Consider the following 22078-nt stretch of genomic DNA (forward strand, 5'->3'; position numbering starts at 1 on the left):
AAATTCTCAAATCTGTCACTAACAGAATAGATTCAATCTCTTAAGAAAATCACTCACAAAGAATTTCCTATGGAAATATTTTGTTACCAGTGACTGAGGACTCTTGATCTATTACTGCAGTAGTACAAAGTGCCACTGTTGTGGAGAAAAGGGGCTGCCAGAAAGGGCAGTGAGATTTACTGACTTTGCAGTTGGTCAAACTTGGATGTTGAGTTCTGCCTATTAACATCGCTGCTGACAGCCATGGATGAAACAGGAATCACAAGTACTAGGATCTTGAAATGTTTGTTGCTTCTTAATTGAATAACAGCCTAATATCTTTCATGATTATGTGTCCAAGGTCAACAAACACACTTGTCTTTTACATGTCAGCTATATATTTGTGAGATTTGGTTTTGTATCTCTTGACAAGAGTATTTTTGCTCTTAAAAGAACACACTTTTAAATATTGTTAAATGTAAATATACTCTATCTTTCAAAGTGCCTGATTTACCAGAGAGGGCTAACATTGAAGAAAGAGTACCAATCTACCCTCCTAAAAAAATGACAAGACCACCAGCCAAAGGTATACTGGATAGAGCATTAAAATGTAGTGTACATGTTTTTTGTGTCTTGTATGTTTGTACAGTGAATATTGATTTGTTTTCTGTGGACTGTTCTTCCTGTGGTTTAATTCTTTTTTGACAATGCTTTGTGATCCTTATTATTAATAAGAATTATGTGCTAAATGTTAAGATTATTTTAATTGGTGTCTTTTAAAGTGCCTCAAGTACACAAGACAGTTGTTCAAAAAGAAAAAGTGTATGTTGAAGTTCCTGAATATGAAGAGGAAGAAGAGATTCCAAGATATGAAGAGGAAGAAGCCATCAGATATGAGGAGGAAGTAGTCCATTACAAGGAGGAAGTCCAACATTATGAAGAAATTAGTCAATATGAGGAGGAAGTTCCTCAGTATGAAGAAGTTTCTCAATATGAAGAGGAAGAAGTCACCCATGATGAAGAAGCAGCTACTTATTATGAAGAGGAAGAAGTCACCCATGATGAAGAAGTAGCTACTTATTATGAAGAGGAAATTCCTGAATATGAGGAGGAAGAGTCAGAACTTCCCCAGTATGAAGAGAAGGCTCCACCACCAGTTAGAGGTAATTTTAGGATTTGTGTGAGGAAAAGTAGTATCTTTTAATTCTATTAATATACCTGTGTGTCTACTCTTTACTCTACCTCTATGCATTTGAATGTTCTATGTCATACACATGTTCATTTTCTTTTGTATGAAGTCTGTATCAGAAAAAAGTCTGCATCAAGAAAAATCAACTGAGCAAATTCAACTGAGCTTTATTTCATCCTCATTTGAGTTTAAATCTCGCTGTGAGACTGTACACTAAATATTGAGAAATATTAACAGGAATTAACATTCACAGACTATAAAAAAAATGTTTATTTAGAAAATAGGTAGAGTACTTGAAAATAAGTTATTTAGGAACAAAAGTCACATTGTCTTCCCCTCAGAAACCTTTGAAATGCCTATAGATGTTCTTTGTTCATTGAAGGGAATCATATGTTTTAATGGAAAGCAAAGACAAAAAAAAAGTCTGAAAAACAGCCATATTTAAACATTTTGGTCACACCAAGGTCTTGGTAATAAATCTTTTCTACATAGCAATATAAAGATATAAACTAACTATGAAAAACATTCCAAATTTACATAATCATCTAAGCATACTTAGAAATTTATATTTTCCAGTCCTTGATCAAATAATTTTGCAGTGTCTCTTCCCCCACAACAAGTTCAGAATTTCTTTTGACTAATTAATGAATGTCAATGTTGTATTAACATTTCACTAGAATTTTGACATATTAATTAACACATTTTTCACAGTAAATAAAAGGCAAAGGCTATGCACTGCAAAAGATTGGATAATCCTGAACAGGATGATTAAGATTAGTTAAAATTTCTTCTGACTCCATCATAGTAGTTAAGTTTATTTTATACGTGCTCTAAACTTCAGTGCACTCAGAGCTAGTGGGATTACTACTATGTCACCATAAAACTTCTGTTGATATTTCTGCACCTTAGAATACAAAAACCATTAAGATACAGTTTAGTTGAAACCTTTGCCTCACTACAATTCAAAGTAATATCTGCTGACTTCAGCAGAGTCAGTATTTCATTTATTCCATCAGAAAAAAACCTCTCATAAACATTGCCATTGCACCACAAATTGTGTTATAAACTGCTGGATACTATAATGTATCCATAGTTCTGTGTTTTAAGTAAATCAATAAATAAAATTGATGTTCTTGCATTTTACATGTAGAAAACATTTAGAAATTTCTGAGGAAGAAAATGTAATTAGCAGTGTATACTCAATGCATATACAAAACTGGTTTTTTTGACATGATCAGATGCCACCTAATACATGTCTGGAAAGTGTTAGTATCATAGTATCTAGAGGAAAGTAAGGAGAAGCAGTAAATCCACTAAATAGCTAATACAGCAATTAAATAGTTGTTTATTAAAATGTGTCTAATAAAGATCAAAAAACTAAGAATAAAATATGCATTTTTGCAAGTTTCCCCACCTTGACATTTCTTAATCTTTAATATCTGGTTCTAAAATGTCAAATTCTGTCCTAACTTAACCTTTTAATCATCAAATAAGCCCTTGAGTTTAAAAGCATTTTTATTGATGGTCTCAATGGCTGAGAAGGAAGAACAGCAGTTGATATGATTTGTTTTATTATTTTATTTTGCCTTACTGATTGTGGTGGGTTGAAATTACCCCCAAACTAATTGGAATTTACCCTCAGAGTAAATTACCAAAATAACCCAAACTCACAACTTAGAAAGTAAAACGAAAGTTATATTTACTAAAATCTAGAAGTATAAAATGCAACAAATATGTACAAAATATATTTACATATATTTACAATTCAGAAAAACACAAATACAAGGATCCCCTTGTACAGCCCAGGGGGTCCATTGCAGCCTTCTCCACTTCTTCCCTTCACATTACCTCACAAACACAATATTGTGCCAGCAGAAGATCAGGAAAGAGAGGTGAGGGAACAAGCCATGAAAGCCACAAAAGAGAAGCAAAAAGAAGAATAGGATAGTTTGTGCAGCAAAGTTTATCCTAGTCAGCAAGCTAATGGAATAATGTAGACAAATCAGTTGGTATTCTTCTGTACCCAATGGCTAACTTTATCTACCTTTTACTCAAAGATGTCCAGAAAGTTCATATTCTTGTTTATAACTAATACACTAGGCTAAAGAATCAGCCTAAAATCATAACGATGATCAAACTGTGTCCAATCATTGCCGTATGTTTTGTCATGATGACATGTCTTGCTTTATGTTCCTGTTGGCTAAGAAGTAAATACCTAAAATGTTAATGATTCTTTCAAGTGCCAGAGGTTCCCAAGAAGCCTGCACCAGAAGAAAAAATACCTATTCTGAAGAAAAAGGAAGCTCCTCCAGCAAAAGGTATATATTTCTTTAAGTTAGGAGACATCCTCTGAATATGTGGTTCACAGTACTGTCTTTTTTGTTTCATTTGTGTTTTGAATAGTTTGTGGATTGTTTTTTAACCGAATTTATGTTTTTAAGTACTTGAGGTGCCAAAGAAACTTGTATCTGAGAAGAAAGTCCAAGTGCCAAAGAAGGAAGCTCCACCAGCTAAAGGTACATGAAATTCTAATTAGCTATGATTAGAGAGGTATCCTAGAGTTTATCTTCTTACTTGTATTAAACACTAGGACAGTAAAAGGACTGTTACTCTTAAGAATAGTGGTTCTATGTGTTTGTGTTCAGTTTTTTAGTGTCACTGGATTGTATGTTATGGTGTTTTAGATTCTTATGATAAGCTCAATTTACAATATCTTACTAAGTTCCAGAAGTGCTCAAGAAACCTGTGCCAGAAGAAAAGGTTCCTGTTCCTGTACAAAAAAAGAAAGAAGTTCCACCAGCCAAAGGTATACAAGCTCTTGACTGAATATGTTAAAAAAAAAAAAATTCTAAAATATCAGTCACTGTTGGCCTTTCCTCTTTGGTGTCATGCAGAGTGAAAAGTGTTTTTTATTCTTGTCAGTTCTTCTTTGTCATTCCACTGTATTGCTTGTCAGTTGTTCTTTGTCATTCCACTTTATTGACTCATATCATTGTTCTTTACCTTATGGTTCAAAAAAAGACATTCTTAAACAACAATAATATTTTTTAAGTGCCTGAAGTACCAAAGAGACCTGTGCCAGAAGAGAAGGTACCTGTCCCAGTGCCTAAAAGAGCAGAACCTCCACCAGCCAAAGGTACACCAGTTTCTGCTTCATCCACATAATTCTAGTTTTGTATCTTCTGATTTAGAAGACTGCAAGTAAAATTCCCACTCCTCATCCCCTTGTGTTTGATGACTGCACCACTTTGACCTGTGTTTGATCAGAACACTGTATAGTGGCATTTTATGTTAGTCATGAGTGTTATGCTTATTCTACACTTCACAAATATCTATGTTTCAGTCTTGTATTGTCTCTCTCTTTTGGATCTTCTATATAAAAATTATTTACAGGTAATCAGGTGCTCTGAAAGATGAACAATGTACCTAAACAGCCAGACTTCCCTCTTAATCTTTCTACACCAATTTGTTATGTTGTAGTCTGTATGTTTGTACGTTTACATCAGTGCATGAATCTGTGGATAAAAATCAATGTTATATCTAATACAAATTAAATTTTACTGTATTAGTGTATATATCTGTCACACAGTTAATATTTTGCTATGTTTTATGTTACATTGAAAATTAATTTCTCAAACAAAAATGTCTTTAAAGTGCCTGAAGTGCCCAAGAAAGTTCCAGAAAAGAAAGTACCCGTCCCTCTACATAAAAAGCCAGAACCTCCACCAGCCAAAGGTATCTTTTCTTATAGCTGAAAGTGTGGATGATTCTTCTCATTCTTTTTGTGCACTTGCTATTAGAATTTGACTGAAGTATCATAGTAGTTTGTGGCAAATGTACTTGCTGATTCACACTCTCTTGCTTCTGTGTAAGTTGTCTTTGTTTCTAACGTTGTGTCCAAGTTTTCTACAATTAAATACTGTCTTTGAAGTACCAGAAATACCAAGACCTGCCTCTGAAGAGACACCTATTTTTGTTCCTGAAGAGGAGGAAGAGGAAGCTGTTCCAGAGATACCAGTAAAAGGTACCCCATTCCTTCTCCAAAACCACCAGAGATCTTTGTTTCTTCAAAAGATCTTAATCTCTGTTGATTGTTTTATGCTGCATGTAAACCTTTATTACTACTCTATGGAAAGTATTATTATTATTATTGGTCTTTGTGACTTTGTTCATGGTTTTAGCAGTTTTGATGCTCTAAAAGTAATTGAAAATTTCTCATCAAAATATCTTTAAAGTGCCAGAGGTGCCCAAGAAAACTGTTCCAGAAGACAAAGTGCCTGTTGCAGTTCCTAAAGTAAAGAAAATTCCACCAGCTAAAGGTATATCACATAGTGGAGTATGAAGATAATTTCTTTCCCTTATGTTTTCATAATTCAGTGGAACCTAATTTTAAGAATCAGTTTATAGTCACGTAAAGTCAGATCCTTCTAGCACTCTGCTGGTCCCTTGAAGTGGGCAGTGCTAGGTCTCAGGAAGGTCTTGACTCCAGTGGGCTAAGAATCAGGCCTTGAATGGTCTGCGGGCTTTGCATTTTAAGTGATTGTTGTAAACTAAATAATTGTGATATCATTATCTAGAAGTAATGTTTAAATTAATTTAATTTTTGTTTAAACTAAATACCTAGAACAATATCTTCTGGGCATTTTCCTTCTATTCAGGGAGATCATTCTGACACAGAGAGAATGCTAACATTTCAAGCCTTTTAGTTAAAGTGCTATAAAATAAATTAGAATCATGACTGCCTATACAAACAACTGGAACATATATTCTAACAGTGAAATTCAAAACAGAGGCAAACAATTGCAGAGGCCATCTTTTGGTGCTGAGCAAATTTTATCTCACCAGACAAGTTTTTCAGAACAAAAACTGAAAAGCAAACACAAAGTTTGCAGTGTAAAAAATCAGGTGCTGATAATCATCTACAACCTCTTGTTTGTTGCATGTCTGCTAATATTGTCAGTGATGCAGTTAAGAACTGGATAAAAGAGCTAGTCTTCATGTAATCCATATAAACTAATTGTTGTTTTCAGGGAGTGAAAAATAAGTAATTGTTTCCCTTATTTCTATTATTATTGTTACTTTAAAGTTGGTGTCGTTGTGTTTTATGTTCAAAGTTTTGGGGGTTTGCCGTGAAAGTAAAGTTCTTAAAATAATATCTTTAAAGTGCCTGAGGTGGCAAAGAAAGTTGTGGCTGAAGAAAAGGTTCCCATTTTTGTGCCTGAGGCAGAAGAGGAAACCATTCCAGAGGAACTAATACCAGCAAAAGGTATACCATCTTTTGTTGCAACTTACTCAGAAGATCTTTTGGATTCATTAAAATTCATCTTTATTTCTTGTTCTAAATTGAATGTAAATCTTAATGATCTTTTAGAGGATCTTCTGATCTTGCTTCATGTGGCTTTTTCATGGTTTTGATTTTAAAACATGTTTACAAAATAATATCTTTAAAGAGCCAGAGATCCCTAAGAAACCCGTCCCAAAAGAAAAAATCCAAGTACCCACTGCTGAGAAGCTGAAGCTTCCTCCAGAAAAAGGTATATAGTTTAATACTTAGGAAAACAATATGTTGTTGTTCTCATTCTGTGTCTCTGGTTATTTTGTTTGTTGTTATTTGTGTCAGTTTTATATCCCTGCTCTTTTTCTGTGTTGATGTCTCAGAGCGTCTGTCAAATTCCTAGGAAAAACAAGATTTGAAATTATTTTACTTGTTCAAGATGTCTGCTTATGGCTAAAAGGTGTCTTTAGTTTTTATTTCTGTTTCATCTTTAATTGATTTTAAATAGATTCTGCAGATCAGTTCTTGTTTCATTATATTTCCTGTTGTCTTTCTCATACTCCTGGTGAATGACATTCTTAAAATAAAATGTCTTTAAAGTGCCTGAGATGCCCAAGAAACCTGTTCCTGAAGAGAAAAAACCTGTTCCTAAAAAGGTGCCAGCTCCACCAGCCAAAGGTATTGCAGTTTGTAAATGCTGTTATCAGTAAAAGAAAACATTCTTCATACAAGCTGAGTTTAGCAAGGGAGATTTTTAGTAGTTTTGTCTTGTATTATATTTGTCACTATGCTGTTTGTTTGTTTGTGAGTTTCTGTTTGGCTGTTCGTGAGCTTCTGGGTTTGTGCCTGTTTAAAACCTTGTGTAAAAAGAACACTAAAGTTAGATCCTATCTTAAAAGTATCCAAGATGCCTAAGGTTACTCCTGAAATGAAGATGCCTGTTGCCCCTACTTAAAAAGTAGTTTTACCAGCTGCAAAAGGTATATGCACTCCTGATTAATGTTTATGCTAAAAATATTCTTGACCACCTTTTTAACTTTTGTCTTTGTGTGTGTGGTCTCTGTCTGAATGTGATAAAAGTCTTCACTGTCAGTGTTCACTCTGTAGAACTGTAAAGCTTTTTGTGGTGGTTTACATATGCTGCTTTAAGGTGGGTTTTTTTTCAAAATTCCTGAAAGTCCTTATCTTTAAAGTCCCCGAGGTGCGTAAAAGAGCTGTTGCAGAAGAGAAGGTGACAGCTGTTGTGCCCAAACCCAAGGAGCCAACACCAACTAAAGGTACAGATTAATTTCTTCTTATTCCTCTGAAAGATTTGATTTTCCTCCTCATTCTTAAAATCTTTGATGTTATACATATTGTTTTAGGAGCATGTTCTTATATTTTACTGTAACTTTTGTTTGTCATTATTATGTACGTTTATTGTTCTATGTGGATCATCTCGACTAACTCTGAGGAAAAAAAAAAGTGTAAAATAATATTAAGGTAGTAACAATAATACTGTTTTTAAAGTGCCTGAATTATCCACAAAACTCGTCCGGAAAGAGAAAGTCCCTCCTCCAGTGGCGGAGAAGTATGAGTATACATACGAAGAGTATGAGAAATATGAGATATATGAAAGCACTGAAGAGTTTGAGGAGGTTCAGGAAACTGAAGAAATTGAGGCATATGAGGAACCTGAAGAACCTGAGAGATATAAGGAGATTCAGGAGCAGGAGTATGAAGAGGAGGCTGAGGAGAAAGATGTCTATGAAATGTATGAGTTTAAGGAGAAGGAAGAGATCTACGAGAAATACGAGGAGCTATATGAGGAGGCTTATGAAATCCAGCCAGATATAGGTACACCAAGTCGTGATTCCATTATTCTTATAGTTTGTTGAGTTCCCAGCTACTGCTTAAGCCTCTTTTGGGTGTTTGTGTTTTCCCCTCTTTGTGGTCATGTGTGTGTTTGCTGCCTGTAATGCTAAATCTATTCAAAGATTTTCTCTTGTACTCCTTCCTAAAGAATTCTTCCCTACAAAGTAGGGATGATTCCTCATCAAACTCCTCCAGAGTGAGCTAGTGTAGATATGCTACAAGCAAAGTAAATAATAATATTCTGATACAGATCAGCTTCAGCCTGAATTGAACATTTTAATGTGTCAAATACTGGTTTCTTTTGCCTGGTTTAGCTGCTGTGAGTTACAGAAATGTTAAAGCTCATGTAGCCTCCCTTCTCATCATTTAAATTTATGATCATAGGATCCCCAATGTTAAACGGAAAGGTATGCAAAAATGTACTAGAAAGATATACACTGATACACCTTGGTTTTCATTTCCCAAGAACTCTGAGAAAATAATCTGCCCCTCAGTTTGAGAAGGACAGGGAACTGGTTGAAAGAGTCCAGCTGAGGGAGCTGGGTCTCCTTAGCTTGGAGAAGAGGAATCTGAGGGTTTTTTTTTAAAGTGTGCAGAGAGTGAGTGTCAGGAGGGTGGAGCAACGGCTGTAAGCTGGAGCAAGCAAGCTGGAGGTTCCATATAAACATAAAGAAAAACTTTTTCACTATGAGGGTGACAAAACACTGGAACAGGCTACCCAGGGAGGTTGTGGAGCCTCCTTTGGAGACATTCAAAACCCACCTGGATGCGTTCCTGTGTGACCTACACTAGGTGGTCCCACTCTAGTAGTGAGGGGTTGGACTAGATAATCATTTGAGGTCCTTTCCAGCCCCTAACATTCTGCAATTCTGTGTGATTCTGTGTGGCTGTTCAATTGTTTCTGCATAAATGTTGTCTCTGCCCTGTTGTCTCTGCCTAAATGTTTCTCTCTACAAATGAGAGATTGCTCTGCTTGCTGTCTTTGTATCTGATGTAATTCCTTATAAATAACTTAAAATCTGTAATGAAATATTTTTTAAAGGGCTTGAGGTGCCTAAAAGACCTCTGCCAGAAGAAAAAGTACCTGCTCCTGTTCCTAAAAAAGAAGCTCCACCAGCTAAAGGTACATTAGCTATTAGATAAATCTAATAGCCTTCTGCCTGAGTCTCTGAACCTCCAGTTCTGTAATTTACCTATTCCAGTTTGACTCATAGACCCTTAACTTGCTTTGATAGTATTTCCTTCGAACATTGGGATTGATTTACTAATAAATACATAAATGAATAAATGTTTCTTTAACAAGTCAAAACTGAGACAAATTACTTTCTGGGGACAAAGAAAGTGCAGGCATGACCTTCAACATTATCAGTGATATTTTAATCAGTTAAAACCAAGTAGATGAATAAACTGATTCTGTTGAGCTATAGTGTCATTTAAGTAGAAATCTCTAGTTTCCTACAGGATACTAAAACACTAGGACCTTCTCAATCTAGTGATGTGATGGAGTGCATACAATTTTAATAGGTGTTCTCTGTACTGGACTCTATGAAAGATAAGTGTCATGAATAGCAGTTGTTAGTAGATGCTAGCAGAGTTTCTGTACTAGTCAGGAGCTCACTAATTTTATGTTCAGAGCACTTCATTTTCCAGAAATTAATTTTGTGCTAACTTTTATAATTGTTTCTCATACAAAGTATCAGCACAAGATCAGAGAAAAAGGTTTTTGGTTTGGGGATTTTTTTCCTAAAGACTGGGAGTTACTTAATAAGAAGTTAAAACATTACCATGTTCCTAGCTAGCATTAATTAGAGCTGATGCTTCATGAAACCAAATTGTTAAGTCTCATCATAGTAAAAATTCACCCGTAGGAGTAGTGTTTTTCTTTCAATGAATGCTGTAGACTCTAGCTATGTAAATCCAAGCAAAAAGGTCCAGAAGAGTGGCCTGCAAGGTCAACAGTCAATAGCAGTTGAGGACACAGTATTTCCTATTTTTCTAAATTTTCTGACTTTTTGTGTTGTTTGCTTTTCATTTAACTTCTATTCTTACATAATATTCATACTGCAAAAGTTCTTAAAAATACCCCAATGTCTTTAAACTGCCAGCTGTGCCGAAGAAACCTGTTCCAAGAGAAAAAGGGCTACCTGCTGTTCCTAAAAAGGAAATTACTCCACCGGTTAAAGGTATATGTCCTTTGCATTGTCCTCGTCAGTCATGAACTCTGACTTCAGTTTGTCGTCATTATTTGTGGAGAAAGTTGTGCATATGTCCCCACTGTTGGTTTTCAACTGTTTGTGACTGAGTCTTTTTTTCTTTGTTGGTTTCATTTGTCCAAAGTCATTTGTTGAAAATATGAGTCAATTTTTAAAAATACATGTTCTGTCAATAAGCTACACATTAAGTATTGCAGAAGTAAAGAATGCTTTTACTTCTTCTCAAAAAGAAGCAGATTTCATCATGCATATATATGGCCATCTTTCAGGAATATTTTTTTGTATGTGTTATTCTTCAGTCTAATCTTCAAAATTAACACAGATGTTCTTTCAGGAAGCATTTAATCCTTTGTTGTTTCATGAATTTTCCTTGTCAGATTTGCTCTTCTTTCTGTCTTCTCTCTAACTTTTGCCAAAGAAAAGTAAATTATACCTTTATACCTTAAAGGGCCAGCTGGTCTCTGAGGAAAATAAAATCTACAAATACACCTGAAATAGAATTTCCACCAATTAAAGGCAAAGGAGCTTTTGATATGAGACTTTATGGAAGGAAATATTTGTGTCATTTTTTCCCAGATTACATCTTCTAAAATGATCCTTAGGTTGCCTTGTGTGGCAGAAGTATCTAATCTCTAAGTATAGATTCAGGTCTCAGTGACAGGTTACAAATTCTGAGGCAAATATTTCAGATATGTGCTAAACAGTAAATACATTTATTTATGAATGAGACATGCTGAGAGGGTATCATTCTGACACTACCAGTTTGTAAACTTACAGTGCTTTTCTATTAGTAATACAGTTGCAAATTCAAGATGGGGTCTTGAAGCCAATATATTAGTCATTATACTGGTGGAGAAGTAATAGGACAAGAGTTAATAAGTTAAAACCATTAAAGCTGTTACACTTATTGAAAGGAGAAGCATGACAGTACAGTGGGAAAAGCAAACGGCTGATGTTTTTGAGAGCAGAAATAATACAGTTCTTGACATAATAGTTCCAGCAACACAGTTCTAGCACTGTACAATATATCATTCTCAAAAAGGCACAGTATTTCAGATCTCAAAAGAACCTAGTTTTCTGGATTTTTTTTTTTTTGTTTGGGATTTTAAAAGTTGACAATTATTTTGATGTTACTAAAAGAAAGCTAGGATCTTTGAAGTTTCTGAGTTTCATAAGAGAGCTATCACTGAAGAGACAGAACCCACTATTATTCCTAAAGATGAGTCTCCTTTGTATGAAGGTACATCAATGACTAATCCACCAAGAGGTAAATTGCAGGGTATACATCAATTCCTGCTCTAGACTGTTCTGTAAAATATGAGGCATTATCAATTATTTTTTTTAATTATTAAAAAGTAGCTTCCATCCATGTCCTCCATCCATCTACTCTCTCACCCTAAATTTTGTTATAGTTTAGCATTTTTTAAATGTTCTTTTCTCCTTTAGTAATCAAAGAAACATAAATAACAGTGAAGTTTCTGGTCCAGGAAAGCACTTAACCACATTTGACCAAAGAAACAAACTTAAGTAGACAGTAGTTTAAGAGCCATCCTCAGTAACAATTAATTTTTGAGCTGGTTTATAGATAGCTAATGCCAGATGAGGACATATAAAATTCAATACAATTTCTATCTAATACACAGAACTAAGTAACTGGAGAATAAAATTAAATACTTCTGTAAATTTGTATTTTACTAATTGAGAATGGTCACTGCTAGCAATAGTAGGTAAATGATCAGACTCGAATGAGATATTTAAATAATTTGTGTTCAAACAGCTGTTTGTCCATTTACATGTCTTCATTTCTGCATTATAAGTTGTCTTTCTAATCTTATATTGTAAATAATATTAAAACATATAAAATAAACTAATATCTTTAAAGAGCCAGAAGTTTATGGAGAAGTTGCAACAGAAGAAAAAGTCGCTGTTGTTATTCCTAGCAAACCAGAAGCTCCACCATCTAAAGGTATATCAACATTCACAGAAATCTATAAAGCAGCATGTTACCTACAAATTAGTTTTCCATCTTCATCATTCCATCTGTGTGCTAATTTGTTACTTTAACATCTTCATCTTAATGTTTTATTAGATGCTGTCTGTCTGTCATTGCTTCTTTGTTACTTACATTTGTTCTTTAAAAAAAAAATGTCTTTGAAGTACCTGCAGTGACAAAGAAAACTGTCCCACTGAAGAAAACATCTGTTGCTGTACCTCCCAAAGAAGCTCCTCCAACTAAAGGTACATGGCCTCCAAATGGAATATCTTTAGCTTCTTTCAAACACGAAGTACAGAGTGAGAACTCAGCACGTTTGTTTTTCTTCAGTATGACTAGGTGCTGTTTGCATAAACTGGATCTCTTGTTTTAAGACTCAATTTTGTCTGTTTGCTTTTTTTTTTTTTACCTTAGAAAGAGATCATAAATACAGGGAGAGCAGAAATTAAAAATACAAATATTTGCAACCATTTGCAAAGAATTTAAAAAGTAATTTACACTAATGAACAATTATTAAGACAGAAAAACTCATCATTCAGGGGAAAAATATCAAGAAAGGTTGTTCTTAATTTTGTTATATATTAGCAGCAGCTGCTCAAATAGATTGATACATTCTGCATTAATAATTTAAAAATTTAAAAGTCAAAATTAGACAAATACAAAGAAATTTAATAGACAGGATATTCATAGCATGGGTGAGGGATTAACCTTATATTTTTTGATTTCTTGTCTCATGGTCTGTTTCCCAAAATACTTTCTCTGAAAATGTATTTTAAAAAAAAATAATCTAAACGCTTGCAGCAGAAGCGTATTTGCAGAAGCATAATTTGCAGTCATGTCAGGGCTCTAATAAAGTCAAGATTAACTTAAGACTCTAAATCAGGACAAAATACAAAGTCACTTTTTTTTTTTTTTTAATAGAAACAAATTTTTAGAATAAAATTCCAGTACTGAAGAATTGTATGCATGCTTAAGACTTAATATTTGTCAATTTCAAAGGAGTTTTAGCTTGCTTTTCTGGATAATTTTGAAATTTAATAAATAAATAGAACCTTCTAGATTGTTAAAATTCCTAAAGATTGTTTGATAAGGAGAAAAAAACCCCCACACCCTAACTACTATATTTTTCAGGGAAAAGCAAATTCAAACTTGTGAGTGCTAGGAGCTATAAAAACAGTGAACTCCAGAAAGTGAAGTTTTTGGGTTACATTCACAAGTCAATACCATGTACTTTCATAGTAGATTTTTTTCTTGTTTTACAAAAGTGTACTGCTTATTTCCTAGTGAAAATCTGTAAAATAAACCAATACTTTAAGTTCCTGAAGTACCAAAGAAAGCTCTCCTCAAAACAAACAAACAAACAAATCTCCTGCTCTACCTAAAGAAGAAGCTCCACACCTGGAATGAGGTTTTGAGTAGAATTTGACGGACAAAAATATATGTTTTCAGACATAAATTTTTAATTATTTGGCGAGCCTTCTGTTAACCATGAACTAGAGGATAGAGCTTTGGTTAACTGCAGCACTATAAAATTAATTTTAAAACAATTAAAAATTATATCATTTGTTGTTCTTACGGGAAAATTAGCTTTAAGTGCAAATAACTGCAAGAAACCATTCTGTGTGAGATCAGTTTGAGGGGAAAAAAGAATAAAATAGGAAAAGCAACAGGGTTTAGATAAGCAGAGTCTATCTCTTTGTACTCAGGGTAGTATAGGTTAGGACTTGCCATACATCTTTCTTCTGGTAAGCTGCAAAGCTCGGATCAGGGCAGAATATGAGGTTTTTTTGATTCCCTGAATTGAAAGAATCGTAATTGTAAATCTAGATATAAACAGATCTGTGTGTCTTAAGATGAGCTTGAATATTTGATTGGATGGCTATTTGCGTGTGTTTGTTCTTTAACATTGTCTTGTTTCTGAAAATGTTCTGATTTAAATATTTAAACTAATATCTTTAAAGTGCATGAAGTTTATGAAGAGGTGCACATAGAAGAAGAAATTTCTACTGTTCATACAAAAGAGGAGGCTCCAAGACCTAGAGGTATATCTCCTCTTCATCTCTTCCTGCAATTTGCAGTCATGAACTCCAGGAAAATTAAATTGTTCATGGTTCAGTTCTTGTTCAATGTAAATAATATTTGTGTTAATTCTCTTAGTATCTCACTTAAGTTACAAATTTGGGATTTGTTTATGACTCCTCTTTTTATTTTAAATAAATTCTTAAAATGAACTAATATCTTTAAAGTGCCTGCAGTCATTAAGAAAGCTGTTCCAGAAGAAAAAGTGCCTTTTCCTACACCTAAAAAGGCAGAACCTACTCCTGTGCCTACAAGACCAGAATCTCCACCATCTAAAGGTATTTTGGCAGCTTAATAGAACTGAGGTCTTTTGTTGATATAATCTTTGCATTTTCTTACATAATTTCTTAATTAATATTTCATGGTCTACTTGTGTCAGGTTTGTGGCATTTGTGTTGTGTATGTCCTTTTTTTTGTTTCTCAACTTGTCTTTATGTCATAAAACTAAAATCAGTTAATATCTTTCAAGTTCCTGAATTGCCCATGAAAAGTATTCTTGAAGAGAAACCTGTCCCTCTGCCTAAAAAGCCAGAAGCTCCACCTTCCAAAGGTATAGGCCAACACACCCTTTCCTTCTTTTTTTTATTCAAATTTCTTTTGCTCCATGTTTTGTTGTTCTCAAATCACTAAAATTTAGCTGAATTTGTCTATTTCTTCTACCCAAGAGTAATCCATTTTAATGACACTGAAATTGTATCAGTAAATGGACTGAAAATAAGGAAAACTCTGAGTAATTGCTCAGTAAGATTTACGGAAAAATATTTTTACTTCACAATTATCTGTAAACAGCCTCAGAAATTCTGTCATTACTCAAGCAAGAAGTGTATACACTTCCTCTTTCACATTGCTCATCAAGAACTTTAGAGGTCAGTGGATTAAATTTTGAATGGAAATATCTTAAGGCACGGAAAGCAGATGTTGCAATTCATTCAGATATTTTAACAGTCTGTCTGAACTAGCAGTTTGTGTGGCATGCCACATGGCACAACAAAAGATCCCCAGCAAAGCCACTTCAAACTCTAATTTGCCAGAGGGGAAGAACTATTGAGATTTTTCATAATGTGTAACCGTTGTCTGAGTATCGTTATACATCTACTTGTGTTTTGTCTTATTTCAGCATATTTTATGTTTTATTCTTGAAAATTTAAAAGTATACTAATATCTTTGAAGTGTCCAAAGGAAGCTAAGTTTATCTCAGTAAAATTTGCTGTGCCACCACCAAAATCTGCTATGTCAGTCATGGTAGCTCTCTGAGGAAGACATTTCTTTTAAGTTGTAGGTTTTACAGTGGAAGAAAATAGTACTTTTTATTTCTCATTGGAAAAAAAAATCCTAGTGGTATGTAATGGTGTACAACATTTTTTACATGCCATATCTCTTTTCATTTTTGATCTTACATTTCTTTCTGATACTCTTCTTGTGAGACTTTCTTCTTAACAATTTACAAATTTTTAAAATACCTTAAATGTAACAAAAATGAATGCTGTTTTCTTTAAAGTGCCAGAGGTGCCCAAGAAAGTTCCAGATGTACCCACTGCTGTGCCTAGAAAACCAGAACCACCACCAGCCAAAGGTATGTTGCATTACAGATAACTAAAATTAGGGAGAGAAAAAAACCATCTGCCTTAATTTTTCAGACTAGTTTGGGTTTTTGGTTTGTTGGTTGTTTTTTTTAGGGGGGAGGGGGCTTCTGTATAGCTTTTGTTTTCTGTGTCTGTAGTTCTATATATGTTACTGCTTTGAAAATTCGTCTGTTTAATCACAGCTGTAATCAGTGTGTTAGAAACACTGATGTGGCTGAGCAGAGATGAGACTGATACTTGAGAACCACAACAGAAATCTTAAAGAGAAAGCAAGGCTCCCAACTGACACTGAAAAATAGCCCCCAAAAAGAGAATTTAATAATTTCAATGTATAGAATAAGTGATAGAGATGTCTAACATGGGAGAAAACCTTCTGTGCATAGATGAATGTGACAAGGAATAGAAAATGAACAATGGCAAATGGAGTTTGTCAAATGGAGTTTCAGGAGGTGGTTGAATAAAATGGAAGTATAATGTAATATAGAAGAAGAAACTCCAAGAGTCTGAGATATTTCCTCAGACTTTACAAGGACATGAAAGAACCTCAAGTCACTAAATACATCATAAATGTCTCCATTAAGAGCCTCCTGGCATTACAGTTTCTACTGGAAAGTTTTGAACATATCTGGAAAATACCATATAATAACTGAAAATATTCTCTTCCTTTGAAGTGCCTGAAGCACCAAAGGAAGTAGTTATAGAAGAGAAAATCAAAGTTGCTGTGCTTAAAAATCCAGAAGTATCAACAGCTAAAGGCACACGTCATTAATAAAATCACGGCAATAATCTTCCTATCTTATAAACTGTGCTTCTGTATTTAATTTTGGGGATAAGCCCCTCTACTCCTCTCAAATGACTCTTAATGAAGGGGGGGGGGGGGGGAAAAGCCCAATTACCCTTATAAACCAATTTCCCGATTCGTAAAAGATATTATGCTTAATTGCTGTTACCTTGTGTCCTTTTGTGCATTTCTTCTTCCACTTCAATACTATTTAAGTTTCTTTAAATTCTTAATATTAACATAATTATTGTATTTAAAAAGTGCCAGAAGTACCCAAGCAAGTCTCAGATGAGAAGATAACGGTTGTGGAGCCTAAAAAGCCAGCAGTTCCACCAGCTAAAGGTACTTGTCATCATGATAAAATTAACAGAGTATGGACCTTCACTCTTTGTTTTAACACTATAGAAGACTGTGCCCAAGATACCTGTTAGAATTTTCTTCTGTTGTCAAAGTTCTTTTCAAGTGAACAAATGTATTGTGTGAAAAAAAATAGATCTTGGTTATTATAATTCTCATTAACACTGTTCTGCTTTAATGTTGATTATTAAATTCTTACAGTAAAAGTTATTAATATTTTTCAAGTCCCTGAGGTAGCAAAGAAAGTGTTCGCAGAAGAGGTTTCAGTTAAAGTATGAAAAATACCAGCACTTCCACCAACTAAAGGTGACTGCTGTACACAATCAGTGTTAAAAAAAAATCCTTTATTGACTAGGGTACCATTTTAACATACTGGTAATTTACTTTTAGTATAAATGTTCTGTGAAATATTTTTGTTGTTTAAATTGTAGTTTCTGCATCTGTACCACACTGAGACATCAGAGAGAATGTTCTGTAGGCAGAAAACAATCAAGTCCACTAATGCTTTTGATCTCCCTGAGTTTTATATTTCTTAGTGTTTTAACACTGAAGATATATATTTGAATTTCACACGAAGAAAATTAATTACTTTCTTTAAAGTGCCTGAGGTGCCCAAGAAAGTGGTTTCAGAAGAAAAAGTGCACATTGAAGTTCCTAAAAAACCTGAACCACCACCACCTAAAGGTACATGTTCAATACTGATAAAATAGCACAGAAATTTGTGTCTGTTTCTCTAAAAAATATCTTTTTAAAGTTGGTGTTATCCTCTTTTGTAATATTATGATATTTATTAATATTGTAGTTTGTGTTGTCATCTTCACTTGTGAATAGCTCCCAGTAAGAAAGAATGGCTATTAATGGTGTGTGTCAAGCAATATGAAAAAAAAAAGCCCAGAGATTGTTTATAAAGGCTGGGGGGTTTTATGATGTTGTTTGATGATTTTCACCTTGGAGATATTGTCATCTTTTTCATTCCTATTCTATAAATTCCTGAAAGTAAAACAAATAAATATCTTTAAAGAACCAGAGGTGCCGAAGAAAGTTGTTGCAGAAAAGAAAGTACCTGTGCCTAAAATACCAGAACCAAAGGTTGTGCCTAAAGAACCAGAACCAGTGGCTGCCCCTGAAGAACCAGAACCTCCACTAGAGAAAGGTAAATCTCAGCATTAATAAAATAACAAAAGCAATATTTTTTCCCTTTCAACACTGTGGCTTCCCAGGCCTTCTCTGTTCTTGAGATTCTAAACTATACTTGTTCTACGTATCTGCACATGTGTGTGAAACAGACGTATGTTGGTCTTTTTCAAGAATTGTGACAAATCTTGGATGTCTGAATTGCCTGAATGTTATATTTAATTCTTATTATTGTTTTGGATTATGCTTAATATTTTACCCACTTAAGTTGATGAAAAAACCCACAACTAATATCTTGAAAGTGATAATATTAGAAGAAATGGAAGTATTCATTCTAGTAACTAAGAACAGAAGATATCAATATAATTGAAATACCAGAAGCTCCACCAAAAAAAAAAAAAACCAAAAAACAAACTGATTGCAACGAGATGCCATCACTGAAAGAATCTTCAACTTATTACCTGCAATGCTATTAATATCTTTTGTCCTGTCCACTCTGTTTATAATTGTCATAGATTTTACTTGTTGCTCAAGTTACACTACCAGTGCATGCATCCATTTTTATATGGGGGCGTGAAGCTTGGGGGTGGAAGGGTGTCTATATTCATCATTAAAAAAGCCAACATAAATTACTAACACCTGCTATTTTTTAATGTTTTTATTGAAGTTGTGGTTTTATATTTTATAATTCACTTATATTTGGTATGATTGTCAGTGCAGTTGTTAAAATTAGTACTAATATCTTTTATGTATGTAAAGCAGCTGAGACAACTTTCCAAGAAAAGAAAGTGCCTGTTCCAGTTTCCCAAAAAACAAAACCCACTGCAGTACCCCCAAAACCAAAGCCTCAAGAGGTGCAGCCTCAAGAACAAGAACCTGCCAGAGTAGCCCAAAAACAAAAGCGTGTTGTGGCACCCCAAAAATTAGAGCATGCTTTGGCATCTGAGGATTTCAAGGAAATTTTGGCACCTCAAAAACCAGAATCTGTTGTGGCACCTGAGAAAACGGAATGTATTTTGTTACCTCAGGAACCCAAGCTTGATGTGCCACCCCAAAAGTTAAAGCATGGGGTGATGCTCCCAAAACAAAAGCCTGCTGTGGAACCTCCACAACCAGAACACACTGCAGCGTCTGAGAAACCAGAATTTGTTGTGGTTCCTGAGGAACCCAAACTTGATGTGCCACCCCAAAGGCTAAAGCATGGGGTGGTGCTCCCAAAACAAAAGCCTGCTGTGGAACCTCCACAACCAGAGCACACTGCAGTGTCTGAGAAACTAGAATTTGTTGTGGTGCCTGAGGAACCCAAACTTGACATGCCACCCCAAAGGCTAAAGCATGGGGTGATGCTCCCAAAACAAAAGCCTGCTGTGGAACCTCCACAACCAGAGCACACTGCAGTGTCTGAGAAACTAGAATTTGTTGTGGTGCCTGAGGAACCCAAACTTGACATGCCACCCCAAAGGCTAAAGCATGGGGTGATGCTCCCGAAACAAAAGCCTGCTGTGGAACCTCCACAACCAGAGCACACTGCAGTGTCTGAGAAAACAGAATTTATTGGGGTTTCTGAGGAACCCAAATTTGATGTGCCACCCCAAAGGCTAAAGCATGGGGTGATGCTCCCAAAACAAAAGCCTGCCGTGGAGCCTCCACAACCAAAACACCTTGTAGTGCCTGAGAAGCCAGAATTTGTTGTGGTGCCTGAGGAGCCCGAGCTTGACGTCCCACCTCAAAGGCTGAAGCGTGGGGTGACATCTTCAAAACAAAAGGCTGGTGTGGAACCCCCAAAACCAAAGCCATTCATGGCTCCTGAGGAACCTCAGCTCACTGTGACACTTGAGTCAGAGACAGTTGCATCAACCCAAAAATCAGTGCATGTTGTGGCTCCCCACGAAACAAAAACTTTTGTGTCACCCCAAAGAATGCATGTTATTGCAAGACATGAAGAGAGAGAGTTGTTTGTTGCAACACATGAAGAAACAGAGTTTGTTGCAGATTTCCAAAAGTCAGTGACTACTGCAGTGTCCAGAAAATCAAAGCCTGTTCCAGTACCCAGCAAGCCAGAACCTGTTGTGGTGCCTGAGGAACCAAAACCACTTTTGGAACCCCAAAAACTAGAATCTTCTACAGGACTTCAAAAACCAAAGCGTGAAAGGGCATATAAAGAACCAGAACCTGTTTTGGCACCTGAGGAATCACCACCAGCCAAGCTGGTTGAAAAGCATGAGAAAGTTGATAAAAAAGGAGGAGCTCCATGGTCTAAAGGTACCTCTTATGAATAGGATCTCTTTTCCTTCTCTTGATTGTACTGTGTTTCACTGATTGTTTTAAAGCTTAATACAAATTACTAAAAGGTACTAATATCTTTAAAGAGCCTGCAATTGCTGAAAAAGGTGTCCCAGAAGAGAAAATTCTAGTAGCTGTTCCTGAAAAATCAGAACTTCCATCAATCAAAGGTACATGCTATCATGAATACATGATAAACACACCTAATATTCTTCTCTTAAGTATTGTCCTAACCTTGTTTGTTCTGTCTGTCTTTTCGGATCTGAGTTTCTAAATGATACTTGCTAAACAAATGGCACTGACAAGGAGTATGTGCCAGATTGTTACTTCAGAACATTTCTGTTTTCCTCTGTGTTTCAGTCTCTTTATTATTATTATATTGTATTGTAATTGTTAAATGGAATGTGCTAATAACTTTGAAATGCCTGAGAGGCATCTGTTAGAGGGTAGGAGGGTTCTGCAGAGAGACCTTGACAAGCTGGACAGATGGGCAGAGCCCAAGAGCATGAGATTTAACACATCTAAGTGCTGGGTTCTAAACATTGGCCACAACAACCTGATGCAGGCTGGGGACAGAGTGGCTGGAGAGCAGCCAGGCAGAAAGGGACCTGAGGGTACTGGCTGACAGTAGTTTGAACCCGAGCCAGCAGTGTGCCCAGGTGGCCAAGAAGACCAATGGCATCCTGGCCTGTATCAGGAGTAGTGTGACTAGCAGGAGCAGGGAAGTCATTCTGCCCCTGTACTCAGCTCTGGTTAGGCCACACCTTGAGTACTGTGTCCAGTTCTGGGCCCCTCAATTTAAAAAGGATATTGAGACACTTGAATGTGTCCAGAGAAGGGCAACGAGGCTGGGGAGAGGTCTCAAGCACAAGCCCTGTGAGGAGAGGCTGAAGGAGCTGGGGTTGTTTAGCCTGGAGAAGAGGAGGCTCAGGGGTGACCTCATTGCTGTCTACAACTACCTGAAGGGAGGTTGTAGCCAGTGGGGGTTGGTCTCTTTTCCCAGGCAACCAGCACCAGAACAAGAGGACACAGTCTCACGGTGTGAGGGGGAAGTTTAGGCTTGATTTAGAAAGAAGTTCTTCACAGAAAGAGTGATTGGCCATCAGAATGGGCTGCCCGGAGAGGTGGCGAGGTCGACGACCCTGAGGTGTTTAAGAAAAGACTGGATGAGGCACTTAGTGCCATGGTCTAGTTGATTAGTTAGGGTTAGGTGATCAGTTGGACTTGATGATCTTGGAGTTCTCTTCCAACCTGGTTGATTCTGTGAGAGGGCTGTCCCAGAGGAGAAACTGTCCATTGCTGTACCTAAACAAACAAGAGGTCTACTTGTTAAAGGTACATGCCACCATGATTTTTGT

The 22078-nt window shown here is 35.7% G+C and overlaps 1 protein-coding gene across 1 annotated transcript in view; it reads left to right on the forward strand.

Annotated features, from left to right (window-relative positions):
* TTN (titin) overlaps positions 1-22078 on the forward strand; it is a 242357-nt gene that overhangs the window by 102121 nt on the left and 118158 nt on the right. Inside the window, exons 113-116 of the mRNA XM_054381468.1 lie at positions 4823-4903; positions 12393-12476; positions 16081-16155; positions 17904-17987. Of these exons, the coding sequence (XP_054237443.1) occupies positions 4823-4903; positions 12393-12476; positions 16081-16155; positions 17904-17987 (324 nt within the window). The remainder of the gene's footprint in view (positions 1-4822; positions 4904-12392; positions 12477-16080; positions 16156-17903; positions 17988-22078) is intronic.

This window comes from Indicator indicator, chromosome 5 (assembly GCF_027791375.1).
Source record: "Indicator indicator isolate 239-I01 chromosome 5, UM_Iind_1.1, whole genome shotgun sequence".
NCBI classification, from domain to species: domain Eukaryota; kingdom Metazoa; phylum Chordata; class Aves; order Piciformes; family Indicatoridae; genus Indicator; species Indicator indicator.